Source organism: Spea bombifrons, chromosome 1 (assembly GCF_027358695.1).
Source record: "Spea bombifrons isolate aSpeBom1 chromosome 1, aSpeBom1.2.pri, whole genome shotgun sequence".
NCBI lineage: Eukaryota > Metazoa > Chordata > Amphibia > Anura > Pelobatidae > Spea > Spea bombifrons.
In genome coordinates this window covers 88,417,092-88,438,140 of record NC_071087.1, presented here as the reverse complement: position 1 = coordinate 88,438,140, position 21,049 = coordinate 88,417,092, and the positions used below count along the sequence as shown (strand labels likewise).

Genomic DNA, 21,049 nt, shown 5'->3' with positions numbered 1-21,049 from the left:
GAAATCTTGGCTTTTTTTCTCCAATAGAAGTCTATGGGAGAGAAAAAACGCCATGAAAAAGCCATGTGGGTTTATTGCCTTGGCGTTTTTTATGGCGTTTTTTCCACAGTTACAATGCAGAGGATGGACCCAGTATCTGTGTGTCCTACGAGAAATAGGCTGAAAACAAACAGTTTCACACAAAACAAAGTCCTGGACTGGTTCATATTGAATTTTACACCATTTGGAACAAACATGCCATTACAAACAAACATACACGACTGGATCCTGCGTGCCAAAAGCAACAGCAAACAATTTGCACCATCATTTGGGGCCAATCTTCCCAGAGGAGCAGACATTCGAAATAAAGCATGCCTTACAAACCACAGAAAAGAGACAAAAGGGTCTACCAAGTAAATGACATCAGGAGAGGGCAGATACTTGCCATTTATCCTAATCCCTTTTAGCTGGGTGAAACTTCTAACTTGTAAAGGCTGGAAAAACTGCCTAAGGTCAAAAAAAGCAATTTCCACAGAAAGGCTAAAACGCCAGAAAAAACTCCAGAAAAAACGGCAAAACGCAGGTAAATGCAGTGGCAGTTTTCTTGGCAGTTTTCCTGGCGTTTTTCATCAAGAAAAAAACGCCGGACAAAAACCCAAGTGGAAACCTAGCCTAATAATGATTTTTATTTTTTTTTAGATTTCCAGCAACAAATACAGGTCTTAGTGACTAAAACCCTGTAGATTATTTTGTATGATGTATATGGAACTGCATACTAAAGGTTGTACTTCTATACTGAACACATAAGACGTGACAAAATCCAGGTATTTGAATATTTACTTAGAAACAAAATAGAATTCTACAGCATGTCCAAAAAGATTACATTTTTATACAAAAATAAAATTATTACATTTGTTTTATTTAATTTATTTTAGTCATTTAGTGTCCTTTTTTCTTGATTCAATGCTTAACCGGACACTTAATAAAAGACCCAAGTACCATTCAATATTGCTAGTTAATATGTAAACATATTGGAAGTAATTATATGAGGTTAAGCAATGGTTTTAGGAATGTGGATCCAAGAAAACGTCGTGGTGGTAAATCTCTTCCGTCATGGAGGAGGACCGGCTTCTTCCGTCATCTCCTGCAGCACAGATCTCTTTAGCTGCTCGGTGTGATGCCTACGTCCAGCTGCAAAGCACCGGTTTCAGTGTCGAGGTGTATCTGAACGGCACTTTCCACCTCTTCAGAGGATTAGTTGATTTGGATATTTTTTCTGCAGCTGCCAAAGAGCCGCAAGCCGTGTAGCATAGAGAACGTAACCCCAAGAGATCAGCACAATGCATAGTAGTACCTAAAAAAAAAGGAAGCACAACAAATGTATGATTTAAAGGTCAGAATAGTGTTGAGTGTAGCATCATGTAACAATTTGGATTTACAGAGGCAAAAGGTGATGGAAGCCCTGCACAAACAGCTTACAATCTAGAAGGAGGCGGATGTAAGATTGCTAATGCTTCAGGTGGACCACTTGAGTATTGCAGTGTCAATGATGATGATGATGATACTGGACAAAAGCACAGACTGACAGCAGGAGCGTGACGGGGAAAAGGGTCACTCCAGCCATCATATGCACGTTAATACATAGCATTGCTGTCCCCTTGTAAATGCATGGGAGGGTCTGCAGAATCCCCCCCATATGCATTGCCCATTTTCCACCCCCAGCTACTTGGCTTGCTGGAGAAATATTCTGCGGCATCTCCCAGTATGTGATGTACTAACCTCCAGCCACCTGGCTTGGTGAATGCTGCGCGTGGGGGTCTATTCACGCGCAGAATGTTCTCCCTTTGATTTTTATAGGAGTGCATTCCTCCGCTACATCAGTGCGGAGATGTAGTGTTTAACAAACCTTTATTAGTAACTCTAAATGTAAAGGTATACATATTGGATACGAGTTTCCCATATGGGGTCTGGACAGGGATTGACGCCAACATTATGGTGGACATTTACCGGGGTCAGCAGTGGACAATTTAATGGTGTTCTTTAGACCTTCACGAACCTCGCCGCGGATGTCCTGGTTAAACGGGACATTATCACACACACACACACATGCGCTTCACTTCGATATGGACTTCACAAACACTTTAACTCCTTATGAATATAGAGCACTTCCGGCACAAAGTAGTGATGCAATCACCATGGCAACCAATAGACAGTCCCTGCTGATTGCTTCATACTTTTACCAGCAACGCTCTTTATATGTAAAACCCCATTCAATCTTTAGCAGAATAAATACGCTAAATCTCCCTGAATGGCGAATATACAGCAAAAACAAACATTAAATCCTGTGAATAGAATCTGTTTCATGCTGCCATTTGCCTGCTTACTTTGTGCTTAATGAAGGCATCCTTTACTACTTACCAGAGAGTAAACCCACTCCACCGCCCTCTTGCTGATCACAATCATGTCTACGGGTGCGCTGATCTAAGTGGATCTGACGGCTTCGCATTGACCGCCAGTCATTCCCGAGCAGTTTGAAAAGAGTTGTGTGAAGCTTTGTGCTATAGCAACATGGTTAACATCATTAAGGCTAACAGCGCAGGCGCCAACTGCCCGAGTATGCGTCTCCAGTCACGTGGACGTGTTTGCTTGTAGCCATCTTTGAATAGGGCAAAATAAAAACGGGAAGCTGTGGCGGCGGCATAATGGTGGAATGAACCTTCACTCTGTGTTAATCTTAGCGCTGCTGTTCAGGCCTGCGCACGGTCTCGGTTTCTAACTGTGAAGTCTGCACGCTTGTCGCTAGGTGGGCAGTTGTTCCTCCTCGGCGCTAGGTGGCAGCGCAGTATGGCACATGGCAGTCGCGTTTCTGGCCACCCTGTTACAGTGTCTCCCGGCATGCCGAGAGCGCGCTACTAGAGTATTGGTGGTTAGGAGGAGGAGAAGGAGGAGGAACCGGAACCGGGGTTTGTTGTGTAACCCACTCGGGACAGCACGGAGGTTGGTGGGAAATGAGCTTATAACCCACGGCAGCATTTCCTACGCCGTCCCAATTGAAGACGTGATGAGGGAGCGGAGGTCCCGGCGGCGGAAAGCAGGAGGCGGCAGCGAGGAGGCAGCAGACCCGGTAAGACATGTCACTTCATAGCTGTGCTAGAGGTGCCCCGTTGTTAAAAGGGGCTGCTGGAATACCCCAGAGGGACAGTGTGTCTGGAGGCCGGGGGTTCCGGGTCTGACGGTTGGGAGTGGAGCAAGGTGAAGGCACAGGGGTTACTTCAGTCTAGACTTCCGCGTATCGGCCTCCATTACCTGTGGTGGCTATGGTACAAGGCAGGGTTTGGGAGCCACATTCACAGGGAAACGATTCATATGGCCGCCTGTCATCATGTGGGTAGCGGGGGGGGGGTTAAATTAATATTTGTAATGTACTTTCCATAGCAGAACTGTCAAAACCCCACCTTGTAGACTTCCTGCAGGACTAACTGTATTCTCACCGGCTCTTTAGAGTTTTTCGTGTAAACTGTAACAGTGCAGATGAGTTCACATTCTCATGGATTGGTAAACTTCTCTGCCCATTTATCATTATCTGATGTGTAAGAGCTGGCTTAGTCTAATAAGGCAGCCATCATTTACCTGTCCAATAAGACACAAGATGTTTAAAATCATGACATGGAGTGCATTGGCTTGTGCCACCTCTGCTATTCTATAGCCATTTTCTTTCATTTATAATTTCTGTTTGGCGCTGTTATCTGGGTGTATTCCTATTGATGGTTGAAATACATAAAGGGTTTTAGGAGAAGAGAGACAGAGTGTCTTAAGTCAAGGGGTTCAGAAGCTAAGATGTAATATAAGAGATGGCAAATAAGTGGCGTGTTGTTGTTCAAACTCCCAGGCTTTACCGTTTATTACGAAGGGCCAACACTGGCAGGTTTCTCCAATGAAAAGCGCTAAGCTAGCCATGTATTATGCATAGTTCAGTTATTGGGGGGCCATGGGGAATATCACTGGTTTAACTACAGGGCTACCCAAGCTCTTTCTACAACAGAAGCTCATTGATGATTGGCCCCACAACTCTGCTGCAAAGGCTCCTGTCAACTCTCCCTTAAGTGATACGCCCCATAGCTTTCCAGCAGAATGAGGTGAGGTTAAAACAAGCTATCAGAAAGCATGAGGCTGTCCCATACATTACCCATACGTCTTGAGGCCAAGTAATGTTTGAGTTTTACTTAAGATATAGTAAAATAATGTAGATGGTTTCATGTATTTTTGCATTTCATTGCCAAAATGCATCTACCTTGGAGGAAAGTTAGCTGGGCATAGTTTTAGTTGTAATTTAACACATGCTGTAGGGAAAACCCAAGATCTGCCGTGGCTTCAACAAATGAAGTTTGGTTCCATTTTCTTTTCTGCTTTTCAGCATCGTAAACTCTTAACTAATAAGTACGGTAAATACTCTACGTCAGTGATGTGTATGATATGATCCATGTGCGCTCCAACTGAAATGATAGTGTCTTACAGTAATCAAGTATTTCTTGATTAGTGTTTGCTGCTTACTCAGGATATGTTTTGTGTGTGTCATATCAATTGGGGGGGGGCACTAGTTACTCTTTGGTTGAGTCAGGTACTGCTTTGTCATCATGAGTACTGTAGGGGTAACTGCATCCCAGTTATGAGTCATTTAAATCAGACTTTCTCTGCCTTTCAGTGAAATTGTGCCACCTAGTGGCTGTGCTCTGCAACCACGCATGTATTCTGTACCTTATGTGACTCCCCATCTGTGTACGTTATTCGTTTTGGCAAAATTATTTTTCTTCTTGAATAGCTACATAATTTGAACTGTATTTGGGGAACTTATCGATTCTAATTTAATAAGAACCGCTCTTGTTTTCTCAAATGACAAGAAATTAATATTATAAAATAGCAAAATTGTTGTATAACACCCCAGGACTTTACCAAAAATAGCCCATGAATGATCAAAAGTAAAAAGGAGGTGCATCTTATCTGGGAATTGTAACTGATCTGTAACTATTCATGATCTTTAAAATAAAAAAGACTTGGGAATGTTTTATGGATTTCTTTTTTTTTTTTTTTTTTTTTTTTTTTCTTCAGATGATGGCTTCCACAACAGAGGACACAAGTAAACTTCAAGGCCATGGTGCGCCAGCTGATGCCTCCCCAGACTCAAAATGTCCCATATGCCTTGACAGATTTGATAACGTGTCCCACTTAGACAGATGCCTGCATAGATTCTGCTTTCGCTGTATCCAGGAGTGGGCAAAAAACAAAACTGAGTGTCCTCTATGCAAGCAACCGTTTTATTCAATCTTCCATAGTATTCGAGCTGAGGATGATTTCAAGGAATATGTATTGAGGCCTACAATGAATGGCTCTTTTGGCAGCCCAGATGGACGCAGATTTCGCTACCGCACTACCCTTACCCGAGACTACCGCCTACCTGTTCGATCACTGAGATCCTCATCGTCACAAAGGACATTTTCACCTCCAGACCATGGTATTCTTTTTGAGGGGATTTCTAATCAAACTTCACGACAAATGGGTGGGGAGATTCGGCAAATGATGCGAAGGTTGGCATCCAGACGGCAGGCCAGTGCAGAAGGACGGTCTATGAGGCAAATCCAGGAGCAGGAACTTATCAATTTCAGAAGGGCATTATACCGATCTGGTATGCGTGTGAGGAATATTCAGGATGGAGGGCGCTACCGTGACATTTCTGCTGGATTTTTCCAACGAAATCCTGCTTGCCTTCATCGTCTTATACCCTGGCTAAAGAGAGAGTTAACTGTCCTATTTGGAACCCATGGCTCTCTTGCCAATATTGTGCAGCACATCATCATGAGCAATATGACACGCTACGACATGGAAAGCCAAGCATTTGTGGAGGACCTGAGACCTTTCCTGCTTCATCGTACAGACCATTTTCTACATGAATTCATTAACTTTGCCCGCTGCCCTTATAATATTGAGGCATATGATCAGCATGCTAACTATGATTGCCCTGCCCCATCATACGAGGAAGGAAGTCATTCTGAGTCATCAGTTATCACTATTTCACCTGATGAGGCACATGCTAGGGAGCCAGATGTATCCGAGCCTTTTCTTTCTGTTGGACAAACCCCATGGGATGATGAGACCCCTGGACCTTCATATTCCACCTTGGAGCAACCAACTGCTACAACGTCAACAACTGTTGATATATCTGAAAGTTCGGATGAGGAACCTTTAGGCAGCAGATTGGTTGCCCAGGACTCTAAACATGGGTCCCCTGAAAATACACGTAACTCACTTAATTCTGATGACTGTGTCATAGTTGGTTATGTTAAACCATTATCAGAAAGAACTCCAGAATTAGTTGAACTATCTTCTGACTCAGAAGGGTCTCTGTGTGAGGTAAATTATGAGGACACTAAAAAACCATTGCTGAAGCCATTCACTTTGAGTGATAGTAATGCATCAAGTGGATCCTCTTCTCCTATACCCTCTCTTACATGTCATAACGCACACAAAGCTGCCCTTAAAGCGAGCATCTCACCTAAAAAAAACACAATTTCTCCAAAAAAAGACAAGGGTAAAAAGCCACTTGGTGTGTCTTCTAGGATTACACTGGAGTCCAGGAAAGATAACAGTCGTTCATGTAGCAGCCACTCTGTGTCAGAATGGAGATCAAGGTCGAGAAGCTCAGATTGTTACTCTCGTTCATCACACAATAGAGGCCACAGCACTAAAAGGCAGCATCATGCCAAAACTCGCGTAAGAACGAAGACTCCAGAAAAAAGCAGACACAAAGGTAGGAGGGAAAAGAAGAAATCTAGGAGCAGGGACAGGAGTTTGTCATTGAGGAGTAGGACTGTGTCACTGACAAGTGAAAGCTCCAGAGAAAGGGCTGGATCCAGCTCTAGAAGCAAAAACCGCTGCAAAGGCAGATCGAGAAGCCGTGATGGTGACTTTACTAGAGAAAAGTATCACAACAAATATCAATGGGAGTACACCTACTACAGCAGGAATCGAGTCGGTGATGGTTATGAACAGTCCTACCGAAGGCGAACATGTGTCAGAGGTCATTATTCTAGAAATTCTAGTAGTCCAGAATACAAGGTACCGTCTTCCTCTGAGAGAAGAGGTGTTAGTCGTGAAAGGCGACATGTTACTGGCAGACAACATCATCGTGAAAGGTACAGATCCAGGAGTTGTTCCAGCAGTCAAATAAACACCTCTAGTACAGAACGCAATCTGTCTGAGAAACCAGGTGGAAAAAGAAAGTATAAAACGCGGCACCTTGAGAATAAGGAGAATGATGATGGTGCTCGGGCGGCACAGCCCAGGTCAACAGAACAGTACAGAGATGAGTTACCTGCTTCCTCCTCCAAAGAACCAAAGAAAAAGTGGAAAAAGAAGACAAGAAGCCCCAGTGTGGAAATAGTTTATGAAGGTAAAACAGCAGAAAGTACAAGGCACCATAAAAAGAAGAAAAAGAAAAAGCATAAGAAGAAGCGTCGTAGGGAACAGTCATCCCGTTCTCCAGCTACTTCGCCTGTTATAATTACTATTGATAGCGGCAGCGAAACTCCTATTGTTGATGACCCCCTTTGCAATGATAACAGTACTCCCTCACAGGATGAAAGCAACAACGCCACCTCTATTGCTGCACCAAGCCAAACCACATCTACCTCTGCCATGGCCAGCACCACTGATATATCAGCACCTGATATCAGCACAGCTGAAGAGGCCGAGCCTTATTCTAAAGGCTATGGTTTATGCTCTAGCAGTGGCAACTTGGTTGACCCCACAGGTATTTTGGATGGTTTACTCCTCGGCGAGAAACCCGTTGAACAGCACCTTCCAGCAAAATGCACTTCACCTAGTAGACAGACTCACCATGTAGAAAACCCTATAACAACTGAGCTGAGCCCATCAGACCCAGAGGCTGCACAAGACACTGCAGCTCCATTAACGGGTCCGACCAGAAGTGAGCTTCAACAAGATCTTGCCGAGGAAACTTATGCAAGTCCTCTCTTGGAACAGATGACAGCTGGGGAAACAGAAGCATAAGGGAACGTCGTCTTTTGTCCTGATTTTATTTTACTATGTTCAGAACTGGCTTAAAGGGACAGTTTATTGTCCTATGCCTCCTCGCCAACACAAATGCATAATAAACTACTTTGTAATTACTTTAATATGTGTCTGTAGGAAAAAAAAATAGATAAAAATAAAGCCGCACACTTGCAGCGCGCCACCTCCTCTACTGTCCACTTGACATAGTGACAAGAAAGCACTGGACGTGTGCGGAGTGAGTCGCATTAGACCCCAATGCTGGGGCTGGCTGGTGGTGTGTATGCCGTGCATCTGTATATTAAGTGGATACTTGGCTATTATAGGCTTTATGATGGCTGGAGTGTCCCTTTTAATGATTACAACTTCTGTCAGGTTGGCATTACAGTCAGTATTGCTTGCACACGATCAACTGCTTAAGGTGCCATCCAGTGAATGCAGGATGAAGTTGCAGATTTTATGTACGTATTTTTTAATTGACCCTATATTAACCTTAGTACCTTTTCAAAAAATGTCAATAGTTTAAAATGATAATACGTAAATAAAATACTTATGGGATTCCTGCTCAAAATGTGCTGTTAAGTGTGTGTGTTCCAACAAACTTAACGTTTGGAACAAATGGGTTCTGTACTTAACTACACTATGTATTCTATTCTGATTACATCCTTGAGGCAGGAGTATAGACTTTCATATCATCCTATTGTGCAAGATATTACCAGACTGAGCTTTTTTGGAAGCCGTATACCTAAACAATATGCCCCCAAAACATTCACCCTGGCATCACAGAAGTGACTTAGCTTGGGTGCAGGGAAAGGGAAGATCACTGCTGTAGAATCTTTTCCAGAAATACTAGATCGCTTTAAAAAGGATAATTTTATTTACATTTCCATACATTTTATTCCAACATTATAGTTCCATAATCAAAATTACACGCACGTGCGCACACACACAAACAATATTGCATGGATGCTTTTCTGTAGCACCTGAGCTAAGGATTTAATCCAGCTGTTACCCATTGTTCCGGGTGATGCTAGTAAACCCCAAGTGCACATTCTGCGGGTGTTTTGGGGAATGCCTGGGGGCTTCAATTATTTTATGAACAAATTTACTATTCTCGTAACTGCTGATATGGCGCCAGAGAGTGAGTCGATTACACATGCAGAAGTAACAGCTTATGTATATGCAATAATGCACAGAACCCCTCAGGGTTACCGACAGATGATGACAGAATTTGTATGCGTCGCGACAACTTGCCGCCTTGCATTTGGAAGAATATCATAAGATTATTTTTTTGGGCGATTTAATCAGTGATGGCTTTTTTTTTTTTCTTTTTCATTTACTTTTTTAAGATTGCGAAATATTAATCTGTATACATTTCTTTTAAACGACACAATCTAATATTTGGTGCTATTTCTTTGAAGGAATCTATATTGAACAATGCTGACCTTTTACTCTGTCTATTCGTACGGCCACTATATTTTTGTCATAGTGGTCTTTTTATTTTTGTATTTGAACAGATTTGGCTTCCGTTTTGCCTGTGAGATGTATAAAATGTACGTTGCCGAAATCTTTCAAATGTATATACAAGGTTAAATATAAGCAGTTTAAGATAAATGTGTCATTTCATTTATTCACGTTATTCACAAGAGTTCAGTCAACCAGGAATTACAGAAAATTGAATATTCTCATTGTGCAAAAGGCAACTGTTGGTGAGTTAATTCTTTGATGGTTGGGTTTGCTTTGGATTACTTTTTTTTTTGCCACAGCTCACCTACAACTCGTATTCAAGAATTGAAAATATATCTATATCAGAACTATCCCACAAGTAACTAGAGTTTGACCTAACCTGCCTCGATCTGCAGCCAGCCTGTGTCCAACATTTAGCTCAGCAACAGAAGCGTTTTAATTTGATTGTTTTAGACCTACCTGTTGCCTACTTCTGCACTCAACCTAAATACGGTACAAAAACGAGAACACATTGTGTATCGACTTGTCTCTGTGTAGTAATTTGAAATGGATATAGCAAAAGAGAAAAAAACAGAGAAGTAAGTTGATACATATGCTTTAGGGACCTCAGAGGCCCCTTCTTCATCTCATCTAAAGAGGAGACCTCTGTGGTTCTGAAAATCTCTTGACATGGTGACCATAAACACCCTGTGATAAATAAAATATCAGAATGAGGGGACATATTACCGTATTTGCTCGATTATAAGACGACCCCGATTATAAGACGACCCCCCAAAATCAAAATATTAATTTAGGAAAAAAACAAAAAGCCTGAATATAAGACGACCCTATAGGAAAAAAGTTTTACCAGTAAATATTAATTCATGTAAATTATTTTTTCATGTTTAATAAAAGCTATGATTGAGAAAAATATATTTTTTAAATTTCCTTTTATTTGCCAACCTGCCCCCCCCAGTTATGCCACTCTGCCCCCAGAAATGCTTTATACCCCCCTATTTGCCACTCTGCCCCATGATATGCCTTATACCCCTATATGCCACTCTGGCATATAGGGGGTTAAAAGGCATATCATGGGGCTGAGTGGCATATAGGGGGTTAAAATGCATTTCTGGAGGTATATAGGCATATCATGGGGCTGAGTGGCATATAGGGGGTTAAAATGCATTTCTGGAGGTCCAGAAATGCATTTTAACCCCCTATATGCCACTCAGCCCCATGATATGCCTTTTAACCCAGCATGTACTGGCTGCCTTGGCTTGATAGGAGTGTGATTGCTGTTAGCAGTTTGATATATATATATATATATATATATATATATATATATATATATATATATATATATATATATCAAACTGCTAACAGCAATCACACTCCTATCAAGCCAAGGCAGCCAGTACATGCTGGAACCTGGGGATGATAGTAGTGGGATTACAGCCTCCCTATGCCATGCTACAACCCCCACCCCCCTTACACATCCATGCTATCACACACAAACACATTTAAATACTCATTCATTCCATTAATCACACATACTTCACACATTAAACACACATACTTACCCAAAAACCCTCCCCCACCCCCTTACCTGAACTGCAGATCTCTCACTCGAAGACTTCTGCAGGGGACCGGCTGTAGAGCAACTTCTCTGGCCCCGCCCCCAGAGGAGGGAGGGGGAGATAGAGCTCTGTGAGGACGCTGCAAGCTTCCTGTCCTCCTGCTTCTAACAGAAGAGACGCTGCTCGCGATCGGTAAGCAGCATGAACCCAGCAGACATTTTTTGGGGGGTCTGAGAAGACGACCCCGATTATAAGACGAGGGGTATTTTTCAGAGCATTTGCTCTGGGAAAAAACCTCGTCTTATAATCGAGCAAATACGGTATGTCCCCAACAGTATTTACTTTAACCCATTAAGAACCAGGCTTATCTTTCCTTTTTGGACCATTTCTGACCGAGGCTGTTTTAACCTATGGCAATGGATATACATAGGACCACTGAGAAAAATTTTCAGTCAAACTGTGAGTGGATGGCCCAGGACAAGGTGCTGCAGCAACTAAAGAAAATTAATGTTAACAAGGCTCCAGGGCCTGACGGTATTCACCCACGAGTACTTAAGGAGCTGTGTCAGGAAATAAGTGAACCTCTGTTTCTAATCTTTCGGGATTCTTTTCTTTCAGGAATTGTACCAGAGGATTGGAGGAAGGCAGATGTGGTTCCTATTTTCAAAAAGGGTTCCAACTCTGTGCCCGGAAATTATAGACCTGTGAGCCTAACTTCCGTTGCTGGGAAAGTATTTGAAGGGCTGTTTAGTGATAATATTCAAGAATTCCTTGGGAAGAATAGTATTATTAGCATAAATCAGCATGGTTTTATGAAACATAGGTCCTGTCAAACTAATTTAATTGCATTCTACGAAGAAGTAAGTAGAAGTGTCGATCAGGGTGTTGCAGTGGATGTAATCTACTTGGATTTTGCCAAGGCGTTTGACACGGTTCCACACAATAGGTTAGTATTCAAACTGAAAGAAATTGGCCTAGATGCAAATTCTTGTTCTTGGGTAGAACATTGGCTTAGAGGTAGAGAACAGAGAGTTGTTATAAATGGTAAATTTTCAAGCTGGTCAAAAGTGGTAAGTGGTGTCCCTCAGGGTTCTGTTCTGGGACCAATTTTATTCAACATATTTATAAATGACCTGGCAGTAGGCATTGAAAGTCATGTTTCTGTGTTTGCAGATGACACAAAACTAGGTAAAGTTATACAGGGCGAGCAGGATATTACTGTGCTGCAGAGGGATCTAGATAGACTGGGGGACTGGGCCCTCAAATGGCAGATGAAATTCAATGTAGATAAATGTAAAGTTATGCACTTCGGGGTAGCAAATGCACAAGCAACCTACACTCTAAACCAGACCTGGGCAAAGCACGGCCCGCGGGCCACATCCGGCCCGCTGAATAGCTCGGACCGGCCCGCAAAGAGTGTCCTGGTGACTCACCAATGAGTCCGGTGTCCCCCCGCCCCGGTCACTTACCTTAAACTCCTGTGTTGGAAGCGTTTGTCTCGGGTGCCGGCGCTTTACGCTGGGCGCCGGCATATGACGTCAGACGCCGGCGATCAGCAGTGAAGCGCCGGCACCCGAGACAAACGCCTCACGCTTCCAACACAGGAGTTTAAGGTAAGTGACTGGGGCGGGGGGGGGAGATCCTGAGAAGGGGGGGTTAGGGAGTTAGAGGGGAGATACTGAGAAGGGGGGGTTAGGGAGTTAGAGGGGAGATACTGAGAAGGGGGGTTAGGGAGGGAGGTCTTACTGTGTGTGTGTCTTACTGTGTGTGTGTGTGTCTTACTGTGTGTGTGTGTATCTTACTGTGTCTGTGTGTGTCTCACTGTGTCTGTGTGTCTTACTGTGTCTGTGTGTGTCTTACTGTGTCTGTGTGTGTCTCACTGTGTCTGTGTGTGTCTTACTGTGTCTGTGTGTGTCTCACTGTGTCTGTGTGTGTCTCACTGTGTCTGTGTGTGTCTCACTGTGTCTGTGTGTGTCTCACTGTGTCTGTGTGTGTCTCACTGTGTCTGTGTGTGTCTCACTGTGTCTGTGTGTGTCTCACTGTGTCTGTGTGTGTCTTACTGTGTCTGTGTGTGTCTTACTGCGTGTCTTACTGTGTTCATAGCTTATTCAGTTATTGTAATAAATATTTTAGCCCATTTTTTAGCTCAAAATATTTTTTCCTTTTTTTTCTCCTCTAAAATCTAGGTGCGTCTTATCAGCAGGTGCGTCTTATAGAGCGAAAAATACGGTATGCACTCCGAAGCCTTGTTCATTTTGTTCACTTCTGTGCTGTGCTAATAGTTATTCAGGCCTTACTTATTCAAGCACCTCTACCAATGACGTAGGCTTGAATAACTTTATTAAACAGCACATAAGTTAACAAAATGGACAAGGCTTCGGAGTTTGTAGTTTGTAGAGGTCTGGCCCTCTAAAACCATTCCAATTTCTCATGTGGCCCCATGGGAAAATTAATTGCCCACCCCTGCTCTAAACGGTAGTGAATTAGGGGTAATGACAAATGAGAAGGATTTGGGAATTGTTATAGACAACAAACTCGGCAACAATGTGCAATGTCAGTCTGCGGTTGCTAAGGCCAGTAAGGTATTGTCGTGTATAAAAAGGGGCATCAAGTCGCGTAATAAAGATATAATTTTGCCTCTGTATAAATCAATGGTAAGGCCGCACCTTGAATATGCTGTGCAATTTTGGGCACCTTTTCTAAAGAAGGATATCATAGCACTAGAAAGGGTGCAGAGGCGGGCTACAAAATTAATAAAAGGAATGGAGCACTATAGTTATGAAGAAAGGTTAACTAATTTAAATCTGTTTAGTTTAGAAAAACGTCGCCTCAGAGGGGATATGATAACGTTATATAAATATATTCGGGGCCAATACAAACCATTGTGTGGAAATCTGTTCATAAACAGGACTATGCATAGGACACGTGGTCATGCGTTTAGACTGGAAGAAAGGAGATTTAGACTAAAGCAGAGGAAAGGGTTTTTTACACTAAGGACAATAAGGATGTGGAATTCTCTGCCTGCAGAGGTAGTTTTATCAGAGTCTGTACAGACGTTTAAACTGCGACTGGATGGATACCTGGAAAAACATAATATTCGGGGGTATAATCTTTAATTATGGGGAAACAGCTTATTGATCCAAGGAGAAATCTGACTGCCATTTTGGAGTCAAGAAGGAATTTTTTTCCCTGGTTAGTGCAAAATTGGAAAGAGCGAAGCCGGGGTTTTTTTGCCTTCTTTTGGATCAACAGCAACAAATTAACAGATATAGGAAAGGCTGAACTTGATGGACGCATGTCTTTTTTCAGCCTATGTAACTATGTAACTATGTAACACTTTTGCGGTGCTCATGTTCAGCTGTAATTTTCTCCTCACCCATTTAGTGTACCCACACAAGTTATATATTGTTTTTTTAGGACAAGATGGGCTTTCTTCATATAAGATTTCTTTTATTTGAAAAATCTTTTACTTGCCTACAAAAGCAAGTAAAAAAACTAGCTAAATAGATTCTACTATTTGTCCTGAGTTTAGAAGTACCCAATGTTTGTATGTTTTTTTTGCTGTTATAGGGCAATAAGTAAAAGTAGCGTTTTATGATTTCCAAACCTTTTTTCCCATATCTGGTCATTCTGCCTCCATCTCCTCTTTGAAGCCGGTTACTTCAAACCATATATATTTGAAAACTAGACACCCCAGGGTATTTTAAATGCTGGTATTTTAACCCGTTCCATGCACTAATTATACAACCACACTTTGTCAAACTTTGTAATAGTAATTGTAATATGTCACTGTCAAACAACCCAATATGTGTTCAGCAACATCTCCTGAGTACAGCGATACCCCTCATGCATATGTTTGTCAGATTGTTTGGCTGGTAAAAGGCTACTTTTGGGACATGCGTAATTCAGGTTTTCAACACAGACTTTTAGCATTTGGTCATTCTGCCTCCATCTCCTCTTTGGAACATCTTTGAAGCCGGCTAATTCAATTTACCCATCAAACCATATATTTTTGAAAACTAGACACTCCAAGGTATTTCAAATCAAACACCCCAATATGTGTTCAGCAACATCTCCTGAGTTCAGTGATACCCCCACATGCATGGGTTTGTTGGGTTGTTTGGGATTTAAAATGCCACATTTGGGAAGTGAGATTCTACTGCCAGCCTTTGCCAAATTTTGTGGTAGTAATTTTTTTTTGTATTTTTTCTCACAAATTGTACTTCAATTAATGAACCTTAATACTCGCATTCTCTAAGAAAATTGAAGATTGGCTACATTTGGCACAATAGTTTAACATTAATCAAAGTGGTATGTTGTGTGTATGAGCCTCTACAGCCATATCAATGCTGAGGTTTTAGAAACACTAGATGTGTCATAGGCACTGTGTATTATAACCATACCCTTCAGGAATTCTGAATCCATAGAGATGGCCATTAAGGTCTGTGTTGCCCCTGCATGCTACATAGAAATGGGCTATCGGCTGGCCCTTTACACTGTTGGTAAAAGATTAGGTGGTTAGGCTACAAGGTACATTTCTTGCCTAAAATAGCTGTTATTGACCTATTTTTGTCCTGCTTTGCAAGCAACAATAGTAGACTGTTGCTTCCACCAAGATCCTGAGCAAAATGGGGAACAGACCCTAGAAACCATAAGAAGATCTGGCATTCTAGATGGTACTACTGTGATCCCATGGTAGCTGGTTAAGTGTCCCTGATTTCCATGCTTTCTTCTCTCTCTGTCATAGTCTTCTGTCCCTTTGAAATAAACTTCCCTCCTGTACTTTATTAAATCCCTTTTAAGTATTCCAATTTTATGTCACATTTCTCTATGCTTTCATCTAAACTTTTACCTAATTAGTCTATCCAGATTATTTGTATCCTGCAACACATTTACTATTTTGCACGCTACATGACCCCGCTGGGAGCCTCACGTCACTCGCTTAACCACACGCCCGCAGGGATGCATAATGTGCCGTGGCAGGTGAGAGGGAAGTGTATGTAAATGTGAATGTATAGTGCCAGAGTCGGCATGTGTACTGTATTGTAGTGCCCGATTCAGTGTGTATGTGTGTAAATGGATAGTGCTGCAGTCACTGTGTGTATATAAATACTGTAGTGTCAAAGTCAGTGGGTATATGTATAGTGCTAGAGCCAGTGAGTTTGTGTGTGTACTCTGTCAGAGTTAGTGTGTGTGTGTGTATATATATATATATATATATATATATATATATATATATATATATATATATATATATATATATATATATATATATATATATATAAGGGCTGCAACAACTAATCGATAAAATCGATAATGAAAATCGTTGCCAACGAATTTCATTATCGATTAGTTGAATCGATTATTATCGATTATAAAATGAGGGTTTTTTCAGCGCAAACGCTCTGAAAAATCCCCCTCATTATATAATCCGTTTAGTCTGACTCACCGTCTCACGGCAGCAGCTCCTACTTACGCCCCCTCCCTGTAATCACTGTGACAACTGGCCCCGCCCCTTCCTTCTCCAGGCCAGAACCACATGGCTGTGACACTCATCTAACTGTAAGTATAAAATTAATATTTGGGCTACTGAAAGTTAGGGGAGGTGGGGGTTAATTTAGGGGCAGTTATGGTTAATGGGGTGATTAGGGTTAATTTAGGGGCAGTTATGGTTAATGGGGTGTTTAGGGTTAATGGAGTGTTTGGGGTTAATTTAGGAGCAGCTGTGGTTAATGGGGTGTTTGGGGTTAATTTGAGGCAGTTGTGGTTAATGGGGAGTTTAGGGTTAATTTAGGGGATGCTGTGGTTGATGGGGTCTTTAGGGTTAAATGGGCAGTTATGGTTAATGGGGGTCTTCTGTTCGGGGTTAATTTAATGATGAGAACTGAGGGTTAATTTAATTAATTTAATAAAGTTAACTTGAGGTGCAGTTAGAGATAAAGGGGGGCAAACTGAGGGGAATCTAAATCCTGGGGCAGTGAAGTGACATATCTGGGGGTATAAGGCATATACAGTATATAAGGCATGTCTGGGGAGGATGGAGTGGTGTATCAGGGGGTATAAGGCGTATCAGGCACAGTGGCATGTGGGGGGCAGCGTGGCGTGGCAAATGTGGGAGGCAGCGTGGCGTGGCATATGTGGGAGGCAGCGTGGCGTGGCATATATGTGGGAGGCAGCGTGGAGTGGTATATGTGGGAGGCAGCGTGGAGTGGTATATGTGGGAGGCAGTGCAGAGTGGCAAATGTGGGAGGCAGCGCGGCGTGGCAGATGTGGGAGGCAGCGTGGCGTGGCAGATGTGGGAGGCAGCGTGGAGTGGCAGATGTGGGAGGCAGCGTGGAGTAGTATATGTGGGAGGCAGCGCAGCGTGGCAGATGTGGGAGGCAGCGTGGCGTGGCATATGTGGGAGGCAGCATAGAGTGGTATATGTGGGAGGCAGCGTGGCAAGCCTGGGCTCAAATGTGCATAAATTGGGGGGCTGGTTGGGAAATAAAGACAAGAAATGCATTTTATCAAAGTTTTTTTTTATTCTGCTGTTTGTATTTAACATTGTTTGTTTATTAAATTATTTTAAATAAATGAAAAATTTACATTCATTTTTTTATCCGATTAATCGAAAAAATAATCGGCCAACTAATCGATTATGAAAATAATCGTTAGTTGCAGCCCTAATATACACACACAGTAAGCCTGCACATAGTCTCGAAAAATGTTATTGACCTGAGTGCTTCTTTCAATCAAAAAATAAAATTAAGAATACTACTAGTGTTTGTGTCTTTCAAAAAAAAAACAAAAAAACGTTATCTTATAAATAGTACTCAGGTAGTGCAAAGGAGAAAAAAATACTAAATATATTAATATACCTGCCATGAGTTTGGATGTACCTCACATGCCTAGGACTGACATTTATTAGTTTTTAACTAATTTTTACATTTTTAAGGCAAATATTAAAAGTTGCATCTTTTTTCCAAATTGTAATATTTTAAAGGTTGGTATTCGGAGACTTTAAGTTCAATATCGCCCACAAACCTCAAACTCAACATAAAACTATATGTTTCCGGAAAGCAAAGACACATGTTGAATCTATAAAGAACATCAAGCAACATAACAAAAAGTGGACTGATTAATGACAAAGAATAACCACACATACGGTGAGATGCCAAAATAGTTGATTCCAGTGGTATGCACAATATTTCCTTGAATAAGAAAACAGTAGTTGGGCAGTAGGGCTATTAAGACCAAACGTTGTTTTACCAAGTGCAATGCACACATTTTAGATGAACATTGTTCTAGTTACTTTAGACTGAGGCTTGGACTTAGGACAGAGTCAGTGTGGGACAGCATTATCAGATAACTATCTAGGTTTCTGACATTTCTGTGGAGGGAGTAGGACTAGAGGTGTGGTTGTAGATATGACTTTACAGAGATATAAAAACCATCAAAATACATAATAGACATTAATAAAAAAAAACTTGCCCGTTTAAGATACATGTTACACATGGGCCTCCTGTAAATCCTCGAGAGGTGGAAATTCCACAGTTCTTTACCTGATCCCAAGGTCTCCGTGGATATCATCTTGGTTTCCTGGTGAACTCTTAGCAACCAGGATGTTTAGCGATTACCTCCAGTGGACAGTTGCCCTGATGTGACATGCTGCAGCCCGTCTCCTTGGTCTCTAGAAGGAAAGGACTCAGCCATCCGAGGAGCGAGGGGCAGAATTTGTAGTTAGTCCTGTAGGGACCTCACAACCACCTGGTGGAAATCACAGAAGTGGCCTTGTGTACCTTATGCCTCTCGTGGAGTCCCAGCTCTTCAGTGGTAGAACAGGGAACTGTTCAGATGTTACAATCTAGCCTTTGCTAAAGTAAAGTGTAAATACCGAGAAGGAAAACTAAAACAAACTTGACATCAAGTTGCCACTAAGAATAAGCTACACACTTAAACTGCGATGATTCAAAGATATAGTGGTAGTTGGTGTTTATCTTAAATGAGGAGGCGAGCTTACATGATACGCGATATAAGCCAATAAAAATAACTGATCCAAGGTAGGTGAGCTGGACTTGGATTACTTTTATAGTTACGGTTTTACTTCCTAAGAATGAACAGCAGGTTACAAACTTGGAATGAAAGCCGGCCTGCTCCATCATCATGACTTGAGAATGTGAAGCATATCTGCTAGGTTTCCAAGGCAAACATCCACCCTCGCATTCATTAGCCAAGGCCCAACACTGACTATACGCATAAAGGACATTAAAGGAATCTAAGGCACCTACTAGGTATCCTAACATTCCCAGTTTATTTAGTCAAACATTATCGGTACAAAACAGTCATTCAATCGTAACACTTTCTTAGTGGATAGACTTTTCTTAAACATTAAAAACGCTTACCAGGGATTTGGTTTCCTCTCCTCTCTCCTTGTGGTGTGCTTCACACTGGCACTTATCTGTTCTATTCACCGTATCTTTGCCGTATCTCTCTCTCTCTCTCTAATTAATTAATTATCTCTTACAGGTGAGGTAAACCAGGGTGCCGGAACACAGGAACTGGACTCCTCAGAGTCGGCACCCGTCTCCTAGCAACATCCAAAATGCGGGCCCAAAACCTACACTCATAATATATGAAACCAGGGGGTTGGCATTCTGGGCACCCTTTTTATGGACAAGGCTGGAATCTGCTTCACTTAATGTAAGGTATTGGACCAGTGGTGGAACTACCGGGGTCGCAGGGGTCGCGACTGCGACCGGGCCCTGGAGTTCTGCCGGTCAGGGGGGCCCAAGGGGTGCCGAGCGGTTGCTGAAAACAACCGCTCGGCAACTCTTGGGCCCCCCTGACTGACAGAAATCCAGGATGCCTCCGCTCCCCGCCGCAGCCGCAGCCGCCGCCACCCCCGACGCCTGCCTCAGCGCTGCCCAGAGTGCAGTGTTGGGAGCGTGAGGCGTTTGTCTCGGGTGCCGGCGCTTCACGCTGAGCGCCGGCATATGACGTCATATGCCGGCGCTCAGGAGTGAAGCGCCGGCACCGGAGACAAACGCCTCACGCTTCCAACACAGGAGTTGACGGTAAGTGACCTACAAAGGGGGGGGGTTAGGGAGGGAGTGGGTAGATTGTGAGAAGGGGGGGTAGGGAGGGAGTGGGTAGATCGTGAGAAGGGGGGGTAGGGAGGGAGAGGGTAGATCGTGAGAAAGGGATAGATGGGTTGGGGGTGGGGGTGGCCCTTAACAGATTCTCGCACTGGGGCCCTGAGGTTTCTAGTTACGCCCCTGTAGTGGACCCTTCATAACTGTATGGTAATATGGGTGGCCCAGTAGATTTAACCCTCCGAGTTACCTATTGTATGCTGGGGGTTGGCACACTGGCCAGGGTAAAAAGCTTTTGTGCCAGGCTGGAATCAGCTGGGTGTTATGTTGGGGAGCGGACCAGTCATAGCTGTAGCGTAATGTTGATGGCCCAATGGATTTTAACCCCTCATAATCTTGTCACTTATTCAAACCTTCTGTAAATTCATGCCGCCTTCTTACTTTAGACACGTTTGTCAGTGTCTATGCAGCGCGGATGTGTTGCATTAAATGTTTTGTACAAAAATATTTTTATGGTAGATTTATAATGACTTCTTTATGCCAACGTCAGCATCATTACTTTTCTATGGTGTTTTTTAGTGGGTTTGTAATGATCCTATATTGGGCTCCAGAGCACTGTAACTCCTACAACATCCTATATTATTTAAGTGGGCGAAACCAAACATGCCGAAGTAACCAACTTTGTATATAATGTATAGAACGAGCCCATGGCGCCGCCAAAACGCTACAGGGCAGCGACCCAGAATCCTTCAGGATGTACTGACAGGTTCCAAAACTCCCTCACTACAGTACGTCCGCTGTGAACTACAACTCCCATGGTGCTAAGCTAATTTAGAATATCGGCTGAGGGTCACAGGACTTGCAGTGAGGCTCTTGGATGCCACATATCGTATACTCCTCGTACTGCAC

The 21,049-nt window shown here is 42.7% G+C and overlaps 3 protein-coding genes across 3 annotated transcripts in view; 2 read left to right on the top strand and 1 right to left on the bottom strand.

Annotated features, from left to right (window-relative positions):
- Nucleotides 1-21,049, top strand: part of GNG10 (G protein subunit gamma 10) — a 74,366-nt gene that overhangs the window by 35,508 nt on the left and 17,809 nt on the right. The gene's annotated exons all lie outside the window — the stretch shown is intronic.
- SMIM27 (small integral membrane protein 27) lies at nt 693-2,569 on the bottom strand. The gene is made up of 2 exons (XM_053465845.1): nt 2,398-2,569; nt 693-1,333 (listed from the first exon to the last, which is right to left on the bottom strand). The coding sequence occupies exons 1-2, from the start codon at nt 2,440-2,442 to the stop codon at nt 1,226-1,228; spliced, it is 153 nt and encodes a 50-aa protein (XP_053321820.1). The 5' UTR covers nt 2,443-2,569; the 3' UTR covers nt 693-1,225.
- On the top strand, nt 2,953-8,263 carry TOPORS (TOP1 binding arginine/serine rich protein, E3 ubiquitin ligase). Its single transcript, XM_053465836.1, has 2 exons — nt 2,953-3,103; nt 5,086-8,263. The coding sequence occupies exons 1-2, from the start codon at nt 3,041-3,043 to the stop codon at nt 8,041-8,043; spliced, it is 3,021 nt and encodes a 1,006-aa protein (XP_053321811.1). The 5' UTR covers nt 2,953-3,040; the 3' UTR covers nt 8,044-8,263.